Consider the following 16,162-nt stretch of genomic DNA (forward strand, 5'->3'; position numbering starts at 1 on the left):
GACAGCTTCCCTAGATTTCAAGCTTTTCTGATGGGGGCACCTGGGTGGCTCAGTCGGTTAAGGGTCCAACTCTTGATCTCAGCTCAGGTCTTGATCTCAGGGTCGTGAGTTCAAGCCCCATGTTGGGCTCCATGCTTGGCATGGAGGCTACTTAAAAAAAAATAGGGGTGCCTGGGTGGCTCAGTTGGTTGGGTGTCTGACTCTCGATTTTGGCTCAGGTCATGATCTTAGGGTTGTGAGATCAAGCCCCGCATCAGGCTCCATGCTCAGTGCAGAGTCTGCTTGAGATTCTTTCCCTCTGCACCACACGCCCCCCCCCAAGCTCTCTCTCAATCTCTCTCTCAAATAAATAAATAAATAATAAAAGTTTCCTGATGAAATTAGTGGTGATACTTAATAACTGATTATTTTGATATTGTATAGATGAAATGGGTCAAATTTGGAAGCTCTGCCTAACTCATTGAATCACTAGTTTCCATGTGATCAGTGCATCATGTTACAAAATCACGCCTGGATAAAAGATTATTCAAAGTTCAAGATAGAGCAATAGATTTTAACGTAATAGAGTACAAAAAGTTCATCCAAATAGTTTCAAATTTCACACTGCAACTAATCTTTAATAAACCTACTACTTGTTGAGTTTTGATGTAATATTAGAGAAGAATGTTCACAGTTATCTGAAAGGTTATTAAAATACTCCTCTCTTTTCCAGCTACATACCTGTTTTGCTCTTGGATCAGAACAACACATTGAATGTGGAAACAGATATAAGACTACAGCCATCTTCCATTAAGCCAGATATTAAAGAGATTTGCAAAAATGTAAAACAATCCCACCCTTCTCAGAAAACATTTTTTCCAGAAAACAATTATTTTTCATAAAAAAATCTTATTTATATTAATGTATAGGAGATTTATTTATTTATTTATTTTTAAATTTTTTAAAAGATTTTTATTTATTTGAGAGAGAGAGAATGAGAGATAGAGAGCACGAGAGGGAAGATGGTCAGAGGGAGAAGCAGACTCCCTGCTAAGCAGGGAGCCCGATGTGGGACTCAATCCCGGGACTCCAGGATCATGACCTGAGCCGAAGGCAGTCGCTTAACCAACTGAGCCACCCAGGCGCCCCTGTATCGGAGATTTAGTGGTCCAAAAGGAATTAATTGCTACTAGAATTTGTATTTTAATTTCTAATATGGTAAATATCAGTTTGGGGATTTTCAATTTTCAAGAGTATACAGGGGCCCTGAGATCAAACAATTTAAAAACCTGGTCCTGTACTATTCTTTTTACTTAGAATTCTCTTTTCTGCTTAGAGAAATCCTACATGTAATTGTTAGTTGGTATTTAATTATTCATCAAAAAACATTTCCTGAGCATCTATCAAGAACCTGGCTTTTGCTTGGGGCTGGGGACATGGTCCTAAGCTCTTCTGGAAATCACAGTCTGATAGGGAAGACAGACAGAACTGCAACACGGTATGATGAATGTTATCAGCGATAGACAAATAAATGTTGTGGGAATATAGACCATTGTCATAATCACTTGCCAGCTCATCTAGAACATATGCTGATCGATCTGATTGGACTGTATATCCTATATTTGATTCTTTGTAGTCTGACAGGGAGAGCAGCTGATTAGCAGAGGATGGGAGCTGTTCACCTGCTGTTCTGGGAGGAAAGAAGGAAACTCCCAATGTATTGATTGTCAGCTTTATGCATGCCCTATGCTAGGTGTTTGAACAAATGTGGTCTTAATTTTTGCAAAAACCATGTAAGCAGATATAATTATCCTCATTTTACAAGTGAGATATTGGAAGCTAAGAGAAGGTAACAACTTGTCCAACATCATATAGTTGTAACTGATGGACCTGGGATTTTGACATATGTGTTCTGACTCCAAGTCTAGGGCTCTTACTAATAATGTGTTGCTAAATGGTTGGATCTTCTAAGGTATTTCCAGATGGTTCTGGGAAACCTTGCCAGATTGGAATGTATAAGAGATTATAGATTCAGGAAGGAGAGAGAGACAGCCTAGGAAATGCTTGGTAGCAGGAGTCATTTGTGAATTTTGGCTAATGTGCTTTTTCTGGACAGGGTTCTATGGCCTTACGGGACAGCAAGATTTTGTACTCCTTTATCCTCAATCCCTTTAATCCTTCTCTATGCCAGATGATGCCAGCAGCAAAGGTCACCTGTGTGTCTGATCAGGTTACAAACCAGAGCCTAGTGTTTGAAGCCCAAACTTCTTGGACCTGCCATAGGCCTTCAAGAAAGGGGCTGGCTGACCTTAAGGCCAACGGTGCCCAGCCTGGAGACCCCCACAGTCCTAGAGCTCAGTGAACTAGTTCAGCATTTTAAAAAAACCTATTAGAAGTTATGCTTTGGTGCACTTGGCTGGCTCAGTTGGAAGAGCATGAGACTTCTGATTTCGGGGTTGTGAATTGGAGCCCCATGTTGGGTGTAGAGATTACTTAAATAAATAAAACTTAAAAAAAAAAAGAAACTATGCTTTACTTATGATAGACCTGTGTGTGGATACAGGCTAATGAAAATACTGAATTTCTTTGCTTTGGGTCAAGAATCTGTCAACCTAATGTGGTTTTGGTGTGCTACCTGTGGTTTTCTAGAATAGGGGTCAGCAAACTATGACCCAGGGGTCAAATTCAGCCCACCACCTGTTTTTGTGGATAAGGTTTTCTTGGAACACAGCTAAGCTCATGCACTTAACGTTTTGTCTACGGCTGCTTTTGTGCTCTATGATAAAGTAGTAGTAACAGAGGCTATCTGGTTCATGAATGCTAAATTGTTTACTATCTGGCCTTTTACAGAAAAAGTTTGCTGACCCCTAGGGTAATCCTCCTGACTGTTTCTCTCATGGTAATTCGCACTTAGTGTTTTAATCACCTCTCTCCCCTACATTTATAATTAAGCTCCTTGAGGGCAGGGATGAGATCTGACTCATCTCTTTATGCCCCATGCTGATTACAGAGCTTGACATATAAAGAACACTCAATAAATGTTGTTTAAATGGGCACATCATAGGCTGATCAAAAATCTCTGATAGGCAATTAAAAATTTTTTTTCTTACTCTGATAGGCAATTATATGTGCCTTTGATGAACACAAAAGCAGGAATAAGGTCAGGAAAGCGTTATGTTGGTAATGCTAATCCCAGGGTTGTGTGCTTCCATCTATGAACCAGTCAGTACTTACTGCAATTCCGTTTAGATAGGTAGTTCATGGATAGGAGTCCATAAATGAAACAATCGTGCCAAGAGCTCTTGTTGGTGAGGAAGTTGAGAAACAAGGCCTTAATCTTTGGCTGCATTCTTCTCTTTCCCTCAGTACCCACCACTGCCTCACCCCACCCTCCACTCTCCACTTCAACTTGTAAGACAAATGTAGAAGAATATAAGGTTATATGGAGATATTTCTTTGGCATGTATACTATTTATCTTACTTTTTGTCTTCTATGAAGCCATTTCTTCAATGTCCTTTTTACCATCTGTGACTTGCAGAAGATGAAACCCAACTTAAAGCTGTTTGGGCGCCTTGGCATAAAGGCAGACAGATGAAGTGCGGGCCTGGGAGTCGATAGACCTGGGCTGTCGCTGTGGCTCTTCAGCTGTCTTTGACTTTGGACACATCAGTTAACATCTGTGAGCTCCAGTATCCAACATGTTTTTTATTGAGTTACATCTGGGACATTTTCCACATTTAACATTTATAGCCCTTCCTCATTTTGAAAAGGATTTGAGCAACTAGCCAGTGAGAGAGAGGTGACTTGTCCTGTGCCGTCAGTGTCTCTGCCCAGCAGACAGGTCTTTGATCAGTGCCTTCTAGAAGGCTTCACAGCAGCAGCTTCTTTACCCTGTCCTTGCTTTCTCTTCTGTGATGGCTTCTTCTTTGGGAGTGATCTGAGGAGTTTTTGCTGGAGAGAAGTTATCAAGATCAGGGTCAGAGGGAAAGAGGAATTTTAGAATCTAAGAATTGGAAGACATACTGGAAACTTCACTTACAATGTCTTTTTCAGTTAGTGAGCTTGAGGCCCGGAGAAGAGAAGTGACCTCCCTAGGGTCAGACGGTAGAGCTAAGATGAGATGCCAGGCTCTTTCTGCTATATGCAGTGTTTTCCGGGGTTCTAAGAGAGGATTAAGTGGCCTCAGCTCTTGTGTTGGCTTTAGTCCTACATGACTGTGCATCGGTGGTGGAGGAAGCTGCCCTGTGGGCCTCCCACGCTGTTGCAGCTGATGTGCCCAGGGCCGTGGGTGCCTGATGGCTATCGCTGACTGCAACTCGCTGTGGGCAGGCTCTGCACTTGAAGGCTTTCTGCAGCTAGCCTGCGGCTGGCACTCTGCTACCCGCAGCAGTGACAAAGTGAACGAGAAGGAAAACTATATATTACTTCGGCACTGCAGGGAATGGGCTGTGTTCCTGTTTCTAGAAAGACTGTATTAATGCACATTTATTTATCGACTGACTAAAAATGGTATTTCGTTTGAACATGTATTTCTTCACTTACTAGTAAGCCTCGACTTTTTTCCCTGTGTCTGTTGGATATTTGTATTTTCTCTCATTTATATTGTTTTCCATGTGAGTTACCTATTCATATTCTTTGTCTAGGTCCCAGTGTATTTCTGGTCTTATGCTTGACTTCCCTGCCAGTAGGGAAAGATTAGGATAATAAAGCATTGTCCCTAAATGGGGGAGAGTTGGGGAGAAGGTTGAAGACTGGATGAAACACTTTTCTCACTGTACAAATAGCCAGTGAAGTGGCTACATGAGGCTTTAGCTGCTGGAAGCTACGGACCCTGGGACAGGTGGGTAGTAAAGGCCAGTGGCGGCCCACAGTAATGTTGTCTCTTGCTTTTCCTGTACAGAGTTTTGCCGGATTGACAAGCCCCTGTGCCACAGTGAGGATGAGAAGCTCAGCTTTGATGCAGTCCGCAGCATCCACAAGCTGATGGACGATGATGCCAATGGTGATGTGGATGTGGAAGAAAGTGATGAGGTGAGCTCTCTCACCCTGCCATGGCTCTCTTCTCTTCCTGTGTGGACAGTCCCTAAAAGCTGTCTAGACACTCTTCCCCGTGGAGAGATGTTCTTGATGTTGGCTTGTTCTCTTAAGAGCTCCTCCCTGCGAAGGGAGGTGATTCTCAGCAGAACAGCCCTGTAGGACCTCACCGGTCCAAGTGCAGGCCTGATGTCTGTGTCTCTGCCTGGACTGGCTCCCATCTGCCTACCAGCTAGAAGCACAACACTGAATGAGGTGTGCTGTGTGAGAGGGAGAGGGAGCCTCGAGGTCGGTCTCTACAGTTCCCCTGACTCCTTATTGGAATCCTCCTGCAGACGGAGGGGGCATCCGTCTGTACTCACTATGTGTTCAGCCCTGTGTTGGCATATAGGAGAGAAGTCAAGGCGGTCCTTATCTTGCCCTCTGAGAGTTTATACTCTGTTTGGGAGGAAGAAACACATGTTCCTAGAAAGATCATTCTGAATTGCCGGCCGCAGTTGCTGGGAGCTGGTTGAGTAGTCCCAGATAGTAGGAGCGAGAGGAATCTCTAGATGGAAAAAGCTCTGTTATTGTCTCATCTTTTGGCATCACTACAGTTCCAGTTCCACAGAGCCCAGAGTACGAAGTCATCACTTGTGAAAAGATGTAAAGGTTTCAGTTGATTTCAAGCTCAACGCGAGCCAGCAGTTTGGTGAAGCTGCCAAGTTATGCCAGATCTTTAATAGTGATATGGTGCATGTCACGAGGGAGAGGTAAGCCCAGTCTCTTCACCCTGCTCGTCAGCCCTCCTTTTAAGTTTTGAGTTCAGTTTTGAATCTCACGTTGTCAGAAGCACCTGGAACAGTGAGAACCTGTACGCGAAGGAGTGAACGATGAAGGGCATGGAAACTATGAAATGGAGACATTCAATAGAATTTGGTTATTTATTAGTATTATGTATGTGCCAGGCACTGTGGTAGACATGGGGCTGTGACAGTAAAGAGGACACACGTGTCTGTCCTCATATCATTTACAGTCTAGTGGAGAAACGGGAGCCTGGAAAAGAAAAGATCTGGGAAATAAAATTTCTGTCTTCAAATACACTAGGAGTGGAGGAATCAGAGTTAAGTAACGATGGTGCAGGCGATGAAAAGTGCAGCTGTAGCTAGCATTTATTGAGTTCTTATTCCGTGCCAGGCACAGTGTTAAGCTCTTTGCATAATTAACTCTTTTACCTTTCTTAACAGCCTTTTGAAGTTGGTATTATTGTCAAGGACTGGAGCCTTGGAAAGGCTTGTTCAAGGACACACTGGGTATGAGCACAGATCTGATTTCAAAGCTCATGCTGTTAAGTACTGGTGTACTGTTTCTCTTAGGCTAAGGGCAGAACCAGGACCAATGTGAGAAAAATAAAATATGGGCATATTCATTTAGAATAGAGAATCGTCACCAGTGCCATCTTGTCGTAGAAGAGGCTTCCTTGGTAGATATGTAGTGAGCTCCCTGTCACTGAAGATGGGCAGATAGAATATAGCACTCCACCAATTGGTTAGCAGAGGGGATCCTTGCATTCGGTTGAATTAGATAATGTCTAAGGAATTTATAAGAGGACAAAAATAGACCTCCTGGAACAAAAGTAGACGTTTGGGTGGAGTGGAAGGAATGGGGCAGCCTGAGTAAGCAGGGAGCCAGCGTGAGTACAGATGTGGAGGTAATAAGAGCGTGGTGGGTGGGTTTGGTTGGACAGAGCGACTGTGGTGGAAGACTGTAGGACAAAAATCTGGAAAGGAAAGTGGGGACCCAGGCAGCCCGGCTGAGCAAGGTCTACTTGTTGAACCTGGCGACTGTAGGTCCCTGAGCAAGGACAGCAACCGCGATGAAGGTATCCGAACTTTTGGTTGCATCTAGAAGTGGCACTGGCCCTCAAAGAACCCAAATTTTATTTGCCTGCGCTGAGAATAGAACCATGTTCCTGGAGGCAGATGAGGCCTAGAGGCTTCCTGATCTCTCTCCAGAGTCCTGGCCACAGGACTAGGGGATGGATGGCACACCAGTTAAGAAGGTGGTATGATCCAAGATCCACAAATTCCTGGATATCTTCGTCATCTGCTCCTCCTCCTTTTTTCACTTTCTGCTGATTGCTTTGTCAATGAGGGGAGGAAAAAAATGTTCTTTTTAGAGGAATGTTACCACAACAAAAAGCTCATCAGCACAAACTGTTCTAAAATAACACAAAAGCTGTCACCCTGCTCTTCTCTGTGCCAGTGGTGAGCTGTTCTTTTTCAGTGTAGCTCCTGCCTTTGCCTTAGCTTCAGCTGCTCCCCCTACAGTCTCAGGCCTCTGGTGGTAAGGGGGTGCTGCCAGTCTGGGTTTTCATGATCTGTCACAAGCTCCTGTCTTCGAAAGAGAAAGCAATGGTAGCAAAGTATGTGTGCTTAAGTCAGTCTAAACGTATGAGACAGCCTTGGAGGTCAGGTTCTAACTAGAGTGTTGGGTGGACAGCTCAGAGCTTAGAATATTGGCTGCTGGGCACTGAGATGTGAGAGATGAAACTGTGCTTGTGCTGGCCATGAGGGACCTGAGCTTTTCATGACCACTTAACAAGCCCTGCTGATTCCCCAAGGATCTTAGTGCAAGTCTGAAGGGATACCCTATGAGGCCTCATTTATTCAGCCTCATATCAGTAAGTTTTTCAGATGACTAAACTATAACCTCAGTTCTAGATCTCTTACAATTTTAGCCATTTTTGAAATAAGTCTTTCTTTTTACAGATTATTGTGAACAGAGTGGTGACTTTATTTGGATCATTCAAAGCATGTCTTCAGGGCCTCTTACACGATTATCCCCGTACCTGGATTCCTATATCCATTGTTGTGATTTCTTCTCACAATTTCCCTGTCTCTTCTTTGATCATCCCCATTTCTAATTGCTGTCTTTACTCTGCTGTGAGCTATGAAATTAGATTTATGGCAAGCTGAGACTTAGCAGGCATTTTATAGAAAATATATAATCAGTTGCTTGTGGGGCAGCCAGTTTGGCTGCTCAAGTACTATCTTTGCTTGCTTCTGTCTGAGTTGGCAGAGGTTGTGGATTGGGGGCCCTTCTGATGAACAAGATGGCAATATTGGCCGTGGTACCCTTCTTGCGAGGCTGGGAGGAAGTTCGACCAGCCCACCAGTGTGGAAATTCATGGCCTGTGTTCTCCTGAGACCTCTGGTGGGAACACTGCCCATGGGTAAAGGATTTGCTGCAGGGGCATGCATGGTCCTGTCAGGTTGTCTGGACAGTCTGAAGCAGACAGAGAAGGGCTGTCTACAACCACTGTCCCTTCGACCTGACCTGACACTTTGAGAGCAGTGTTGTTTTCTTCTCTGGAACCTACATGGGAAATCAAGGGCATTTATCCAGCCATTAAACAGATTTTTATTGAATACCTGTATGTGCCAGGCACCATTATAGGGCTACAGATTCTATAGCAAACAAAACAGATAAGATTTCAGCTTTTATGGAGCTTGCATTCTAGTAGTCTGTATGTCACAGGCGAATTAAATAATGAGTAAAGTTCTGAAATTAGGAAGAACTGCGATTATAGTAGTTAAGTGACTTGCCCTTTAGTTTTCTTAGGTAAAATGGTGGTTGGTGATTCCTACCCTTGCAAGGTTATTGCCAGAATTCAATGAGAAAAGTGCTGTTGAAAGTTTCTGGCACAGGGGTGCCTGGTTGGCTCAGTCGGTTAGGCATCTGACTCTTGATTTCGGCTCGGGTCATGATCTCAGGCTTCTGGGATCGAGTCCTGTGTTGGGTTCTGCGCTCAGTGGAGAGTCTGCTTGAGATTCTCTTTCTCTTCCTCTGCCCCTCTCCCAACTTGCAGACAGACACACACACACACACACACACACACACACACACACACACTCTCTCTCTCTCTCTCTCTCTCTCTCTCTCTCTCTCTCTCTCTCTCTCAAATAAAAATAAATACATCTTTAAAAAAATGTTTCTGGCACAAATAACTCCCAAAACTCAATAACAGAAACCAAGCAACTCAATAAAAAATGGGAAAAGATTTGAACAGACACTTCACCAAAGAAGTTATATGGATATAGTTATATATAGTTTCATACAGAGAAACATATGAAAAGATGCTCAATATCACTAGCCTTTAGGGAAGTACAAATTAAAACCATAGTGAGGGACACCTGGGTGACTCAGTCAGTTAAGGGTCTGCCTTCAGCTCAGGTCATGATCTCAGGATCCTGGGATCGAGTCCCACATCGGGCTCCTGCTCAGCGGGGAGTCTGTTTCTCCCTCTGCCTGCCGCCCCCCTGCTTGTGCTCTCTCTCTCTCTAACAAATAAATAAATCTTAAAAGAAAATCAAACCATAGCAAGATACCACTATACATCTATCAGAATGGCTAAAATTAAAAAATGGACACCACCAAGTGCCAGGGGAGGAGGAAGAGCCACTAGAACTTTTGCCTATAGAGCTTCTTAGAAAGTTAAACATGATTTACTACATGTCCCAGCAATTCTACTTCTAGATATTTACCCCTATAGATTAAAAGAAAATTTATATTCACACTAAAACTTGTACACGTTGTTTATAGTAGCTTTATTCGTAGTCGCCAAATCCGGACACAAATCGAATGTCCTTCAGTGTGTGAGTGGATAAACAAACCATGGAAAACAGCTCGGCAATAAAAAGGAATGAACTATTGATGTACACCACATAGATGAATCTCAAAGGCCTTATACTGAGTGAAAGAAACCAGACTCAACGAGTTCCATGCTCTTTGATTCCGTCTACGTGACATTCTGAGAAAGGCCAAAGTGCAGGGGTGGAAGCTAGGTCAGTGGTTACTAGGGGTTAGGAGTGTGGGGAGGGTTTGATTACCAAGGGACAGCATGAAGGGATTTGGGGGTGTGGTAATAGAATTTTCCTGCATCTGGGTTGTAGGGCAGTTACAAGAGTCTAAGTATGTGTCAAAACTCATAGTACTGTATCCCGCCCAAGGGTTAATTCCATCATATGTTAATTAAGAAAAAAGTTGTCAGCATAGTACCGGACACACAATTCAAGCTCAGTGAGTGCTAGTTGTTTTCCTCTTTCTGTTTCTTCTATATTTCTGGGAAAGCTACCTGCATCTGACAGCTGTATTTTAATGTTTGCTTCACTGATGTGTTTCTCTCACCAGATGATGAGACTCTTTAGGGCAGGGACTGACCTTATTTGGTTTGTTTGCCTCTGTTTCCCCAGTGCCCAGCAGAGTCCTGTACAGAATAGGTACTTAATTTAATCACTGTGTGGAACGACTGACTAATATCGCTGTAGCAGCATGGTGTCTGGCTAAGGAGGGAGGCTTGAGCAAGGGTGTGATCACACGTTTTGGGGGGTGGGGATGGGTAGGTAGCAGTAAGAGCCCAGGAAGCTGCAAAATCAACTTCTGCTTTTGTTATTGTCTGTGGTGTGTGGTATAGGAGCATAGCACAGGGTTGAGAAGTGGTGCTCTGGAGTCACACAGACCTGGGTCTAAACCTGGCTCTGCCTTTAGCAGCCGTGGAAACTTGGAGAAGTTCATCAATCTCCTTTTCAGCCTCGGTTTCTTTGTTAGAAGTGGAGTAATGATAGTAGGCGTCTCATGGAGTTGTTGCAAAGCTTAAATGAAATAATGCATGCAGAGCACTCAGGACAAGGCCTGGCATATGGAAGAGGCTCAGTAATGGTTACTTTTTGCTATTATTGTTATTATTATTATTACTATTATTATTTCATCAGAAAGAGCACACATTTGCTGCAGAGAGGCCTGTGTTCAAAACTTGGCTTTGCCACTTACTATGTGACAAATAGGCGAGTAACTTCACCTCTCGAGCCTCAATTTATTCAGCTGTTTGAGGAGGTGAATTCTTTGGAGGGTTCTTGTAAGAACTGAATGTATGCAAATGACTGGTACATGGATAGGTGCTAAATCCATGTTTTTTCCTCCCTCAGCGAGATGGTACAGATAGTGAGGGCCGGCCTGTATTGCAAGAATTCCAGGTCAGCTCTCTCATCATCCCACGGCCCCACAGCACTCAGCTCTGGGATTTCCCCCCCTCCCCCCTCCTCCCCCAACCCCGTGGTGTGGCTGACTTGACCAGGCAGCCCTGCAGGAGGCAGTTCTCTACTCCCTGAGTGGCCCACGTGAAGGGGGTGAGGCATGACAGAGCAGGGCTTCTCCCCCAGCCTCTGCCCCTGCCTGTGGGCTTCACAAAAGGTCTAGGTGAGAACTTCTCCTCCCCCCTCCCACCCATCTGGAAGGCCAGAGATAATACTGTCATCAGATCTGTTTTGACTTTAGCGGGGTAGAAGTTGACTTGCTTTCCCCCTTTTGCATTGTCCCCCCACCACGGGGCCTGCTGGGTCCTGGGGGGCTGTGTGGGCTGGGGGAGCTAAACCTTGAGAGGAGCGGCTCCACTTGGAAAATCCAGAGGCCAGCAGGAGTTGGACTTGATAGGAGGTGGTATGTAGGGAGGGAGAGAAGCCCCATGGGCTTCATGCACATAGCCAGTGCTCTGGCCAGCCTGGGCTAAGTGGGATGCGGGTTGAGTAGCTTCGTTATGCCCAGAAGTACTAGCATGATTACTAAGAATTGCTTTCCCTCCTCAGGCTTTGGGCCTTATTTCCGTATATGCAGACAGCTGTGGACACCTCTCAGTGCTCCCTTGCCTCTAGTTTCCCCTCTACCAGCCAGGTTGTCCATGCTGCCCACGATCTTCCCAAGTCACACTGCGGTTTCCTGTGTCCTGCGTGATTTTCTTTCCTGATTCCATCTGACTTCCTGTGCCAAGCGCTCCATCCCTTCAAATCTGGCCTTAGTCTTTCTTAACACTTTCTGGACATACCTCCTACCACTCTTGTCTGGCCCTGGCCCTCATTGTCTCAGACTCATTCCATGCTTGTTGCAGTGCCCTTTCTTTGCTCAGCTAGTTCTCCCTGGCTGGGATTAATTTCTGCCCCACCCCTTCAGCCCTCGGCCCTGTCCGTATCAGTCTTCGGTATCTCCCGGAACGCTCCAGGCTCACTTCTCATGAACTTTCCCTGACTTTCCCACCCCGCACTGATCTCTCTCTCATCCCAGGACTAACTCCCATAGCACACAGTCCAAAGCAACTTAGTTTAGCACATAATTAGAATGTCTTGCTTTGTGCCCTAATGGTTTTGATTATATTATCTTGCCTGTAAGTTTGTCTTTTTTTTAAAGATTTTATTTATTTATTTGAGAGAGAGAGTGAGAGAGAGAGAGAGCACATGAGGGGGGAGGGTCAGAGGGAGAAGCAGACCTCCTGCTGAGCAAGGAGCCCGATATGGGACTCGATCCCGGGACTCCAGGATCATGACCTGAGCCGAAGGCAGTTGCTTAACCAACTGAGCCACCCAGGTGCCCTAAGTTTGTCTTTTTTTGCACTATTGGAATTACTAAAGCACAACTCTGATCATTACTTCTACCTTGTAAAGGGAGTGCAGTGGAAAAGGAGCATCCCTACCGTGTGCCAAGCCCTGTTCTAGCTGTTGCATATACAGTTTCATTTAATGCTCAACCACTCTATGAGCTAGGTGTTACTGTGTTTTGGAGATAATGGAACTTAGGAGTGGCCTGCCTTTACTTACTAAATCAAGCTAAACTCTGACCTGCCCTTCAGTACTCCCACAGTCTGCCCTTGGCTTTCCTGACTAGTTCACATTACACTGTATTCCCTTACTTTAGGCTGCAACCATCTCAAACATGTTCTTTATATCCCATCACTGTGCCTCTACTTATTTTTTTTTTTAATTTTATTTATTTGAGAGAGTGAGCGAGAGAGAAAGCATGAGCAGAGGGAGGAGCAAAGGGAGAGGGAGAAGCAGACCTCCTGTTGAGCAGGGAGCCCTACGTGGGGCTTGATTCCAGGACCCTGGGATTATGACCTGAGCCGAAGGCAGACACTTAACTTACTGAGCCACCCAGGCGCCCGCCTTTGCTTTAGATAAATGTTCATCTCAGCATCTCTCTGCCTCCCATTTGCCTGTAAAAATTCTACCTGTCCACACAGGCCTAGGTCAAGGGTCTCAAAATCAGCATTAGTGATGTTTTGGGCTAGATGACTCTTTGTTGTGGGGAGCTCTCTTGTACATTGTAGGATGTTTAGCAGCATCCTCAACCTCTATACACTGGATATGGGTAGCAGCAACCCTCCATCATCACCCCTTCCCCCCAAAGTTGTGACAACCAGAGTGTCTCTCTTGCCAATTGTCAGTCACCCTGGGGAATAAAAGTACCCCTGGTTGGGACGCCTGGGTGGCTCAGTTGGTTAAGCATCTGCCTTCGGCTCAGGTCATGATCCCAGGGTCCTGAGATTGAGTCCCACATCGGGCTCCCTGCTCAGCGGGGAGACTGCTTCTCCCTCTCCCTCTGCTCTTCCTCCCCTCTCATGCTCGTGCTCTCTCTCTCTCTCAAATAAATAATAAATAAAATCTTAAAACAACAACAACAACAAAACGAAGAAGTGCCCCTGGTTGAGGACTACTGGCCTAGAATAAATGTTTTCTCCTAGAAATCTTGTTGTTTCCCTACAGTGGGAAGTAATTTTTCCTCTTTCGTGCTCCAGAGTACTGGCATGAATCTCTCATTTGGCATATTGCTCTGCTCTGTATTGAAATTAGTTGTCTGTCTTATTAGACTGTGAGTGCCTCCAGGGCCAGGAATCAGGTCTTATTCATCACTATTTCTCCCACAGTACCTGGTACAGGGCCTTACACATAAAGGTGATGCGTTAAGTATTTTTGAAATTTGATTTGAAAGCAATGATCCTGTCTTATCACTAAGTGCCCCTTGAATTGTTTCCTTAGGGCAGAGCAAGAGTACAAAGTTGGCTGGTCAGCGGCATGGGGACAGGGTGCTTTGGATTTGTGAGTTCCCGGCCAGGATGGTGGCTGAGTCAGTGGCGGGCTGTGTCTAGGACCCAGATATGACATTGCTTTGTTAGTGTATGATGTGTGTATCTGACCTCTGTGACTCCTTCCCTAGCCCTTTACCCTGTGCCCTGAGTCACATATAGACTCTGGATGGAGGTCAAATCCTTGTAGTTAAAATAATAGGAAAGACTTAGAGAAAAACATGTACAAGGAGGGCAGAGATGAAGAAAAGAGAAAAAAAAAGAATTCTGAAAGGCTGTGTGACTGAGCGAAAGAATGCACAGGCTTTGGAGCAAAAAAGATGAGGGGTTTCAGGTGCCCTTTCACCAACTGTTGGTTGTATGACCTTGGAAGTTTTCTTAAATCTCTGTGAGCTTTCATTTCCTCATGGTCAAATGGGGGCAGTAGTCTCTGCCTTGAAGGATTCTAGCAAAGATGAAATGAAAGCACGTGTAGAAAGTGCCCAGTTTTGTTCATGGTGGTACAAGTGCTATGTCCTCTCCCCCTGCTCCTGCTCCCACCCGCAAGGCCTGTGCTGGGGGCTTTCCCTACACTCTCACATGGCATCTTTACAAGAAACCTGTGGGATAGGTAGTCATTTTCCCGTATAACCAATAAGAAAACTGAGACTGAATTAGCTCATAGTTATCCATTTTGGGGGTTATTATAACTCAGATCTGCATGAGGCTGATGGAAATGTTCTAAACTTGTGGTGATGGTTGCACACCTCGGAAAATGCTAAACACTCTTGAGTTGTACGCTAAATTGGTATGTAAATTATATCTAAATAAAGATGTTAAAAAAATAAAAGTGTCACTACAACACTGGTTGGTGTAGTGGTCACCTCCCACTTGTCTTGCTTTAGCCCAACCCCTAGGAACCCATAGGGCTCTATAGAAAACACTTTGAAAACCATGCTGAGTTCTATCTCCATTTCCCCCACTCCTAACTTTGACAGATATGCAGAGGGGCTTCCAAGTCTGTGTGTCCATGGTATCTGGAAGCAGAGATCCCTGGTTAGCTACCTGAGAGCTAGGTTCCCTGTTTCTGGGTAGGTATAGATGGTTTTTGAGGACACCAGACTGAAGAGCCCTGGGGCATTCTCTTTGGGAGAATCCTTCCTCTTTTTTTACCTCCCTCCCTCCCTCCTTCCCTCCCTCCCTCCCTCCCTCCCTTCCTCCCTCCCTCCGTCCCTTCCTTCCTTCTTCTTTTTTGTAGCTGTCACTTATGGAAAAGCTAAGATGGCAAGAAACTTATGGGAGAACCCAGGTGGTAATTCCCTCTCACCCACATACCAGGACCCTGAATCAAATTCTTGGCACTTACTATATGGAGCTCCAGGAGGGGAGATGTCAGAGGCAGCTGGCTAAGTAGCCCTGGTTTTATCTTTCCTGGCTTCACCCTGTGCTCAGGGCCTCCTTCTGATTCCCGCCGCTGCTGCCATGCTGGCCCATGGGAAGCAGCGCTCTCCCGTTGGTCCCTGGACCCAATCCTGAACATAGATTTCCTTCCTTCCTCTTTGAACACCTTTGACAGCCTGGCACTTTTGCCTTTTTTTTCTTTCTTTGGTTTACTATATGCAAAATAGGGCAGAAAAGAAATAATTGCAGTTTTTCAGACAACCTCAGCATAGGTTTCTATGTAGACATGTCTGTTGCTACAGTAATTCTTCTTTGACCTGAAGGATTGTTACAGTTTGGAGGCATCCTTCTGGTTTTTTACCTTCTAGCTTCCTGCCAGCCTCCTGGTGCAATCACCATCTTATCTCCTGCTTTGTAGAACATTCTGACCCCCTGCCCTAATCTAGGCAAAACACAGATTGAGGTCTGCTCAGGCCTTTTGGACAGAACAGAGATGAGTGATACCGTGAATGACATCATTCTTCAGGTGAAACCTGGTCCTTAGGCTAAGGGAATGACCTGTCTCCATTTTTTCTTGTAAATACTTAATTATAGGGTGGCTGTAGCATTCACCTCCCAACTCCCATTGAGTTGAAGTTCTGTAGGCTTGCTCATGCCTTCAGCCCACACTGTTGTGAGTTCCTTAGAATAAAGTATTTGGACATTGCCTTTTTTTTTTTTTTTTTAAGTATTTGGGTTGGTTTCATTAATTTTTTTTTTTTAAAGATTTTATTTATTTGAGAGAGAGAATGAGAGAGAAAGAGTACATGAGAGGGGGGAAGGTCAGAGGGAGAAGCAGACTCCCCGCTGAGCAGGGAGCCCGATGCGGGACTCGATCC

General features: G+C 44.9%; 1 protein-coding gene across 5 annotated transcripts in view; it reads left to right on the forward strand.

The window, feature by feature from the left end:
• STIM1 (stromal interaction molecule 1) overlaps nucleotides 1–16,162 on the forward strand; it is a 192,224-nt gene that overhangs the window by 102,405 nt on the left and 73,657 nt on the right. For all 5 annotated transcript variants that reach the window (XM_027578883.2, XM_027578884.2, XM_027578886.2 and 2 more), the window contains exon 2: nucleotides 4,881–5,011. In XM_027578883.2, coding sequence (XP_027434684.1) covers nucleotides 4,881–5,011 — 131 coding nt within the window. The remainder of the gene's footprint in view (nucleotides 1–4,880; nucleotides 5,012–16,162) is intronic.

Source organism: Zalophus californianus, chromosome 11 (genome assembly GCF_009762305.2).
Source record: "Zalophus californianus isolate mZalCal1 chromosome 11, mZalCal1.pri.v2, whole genome shotgun sequence".
In the NCBI taxonomy this organism is placed as follows: Eukaryota; Metazoa; Chordata; class Mammalia; order Carnivora; family Otariidae; genus Zalophus; species Zalophus californianus.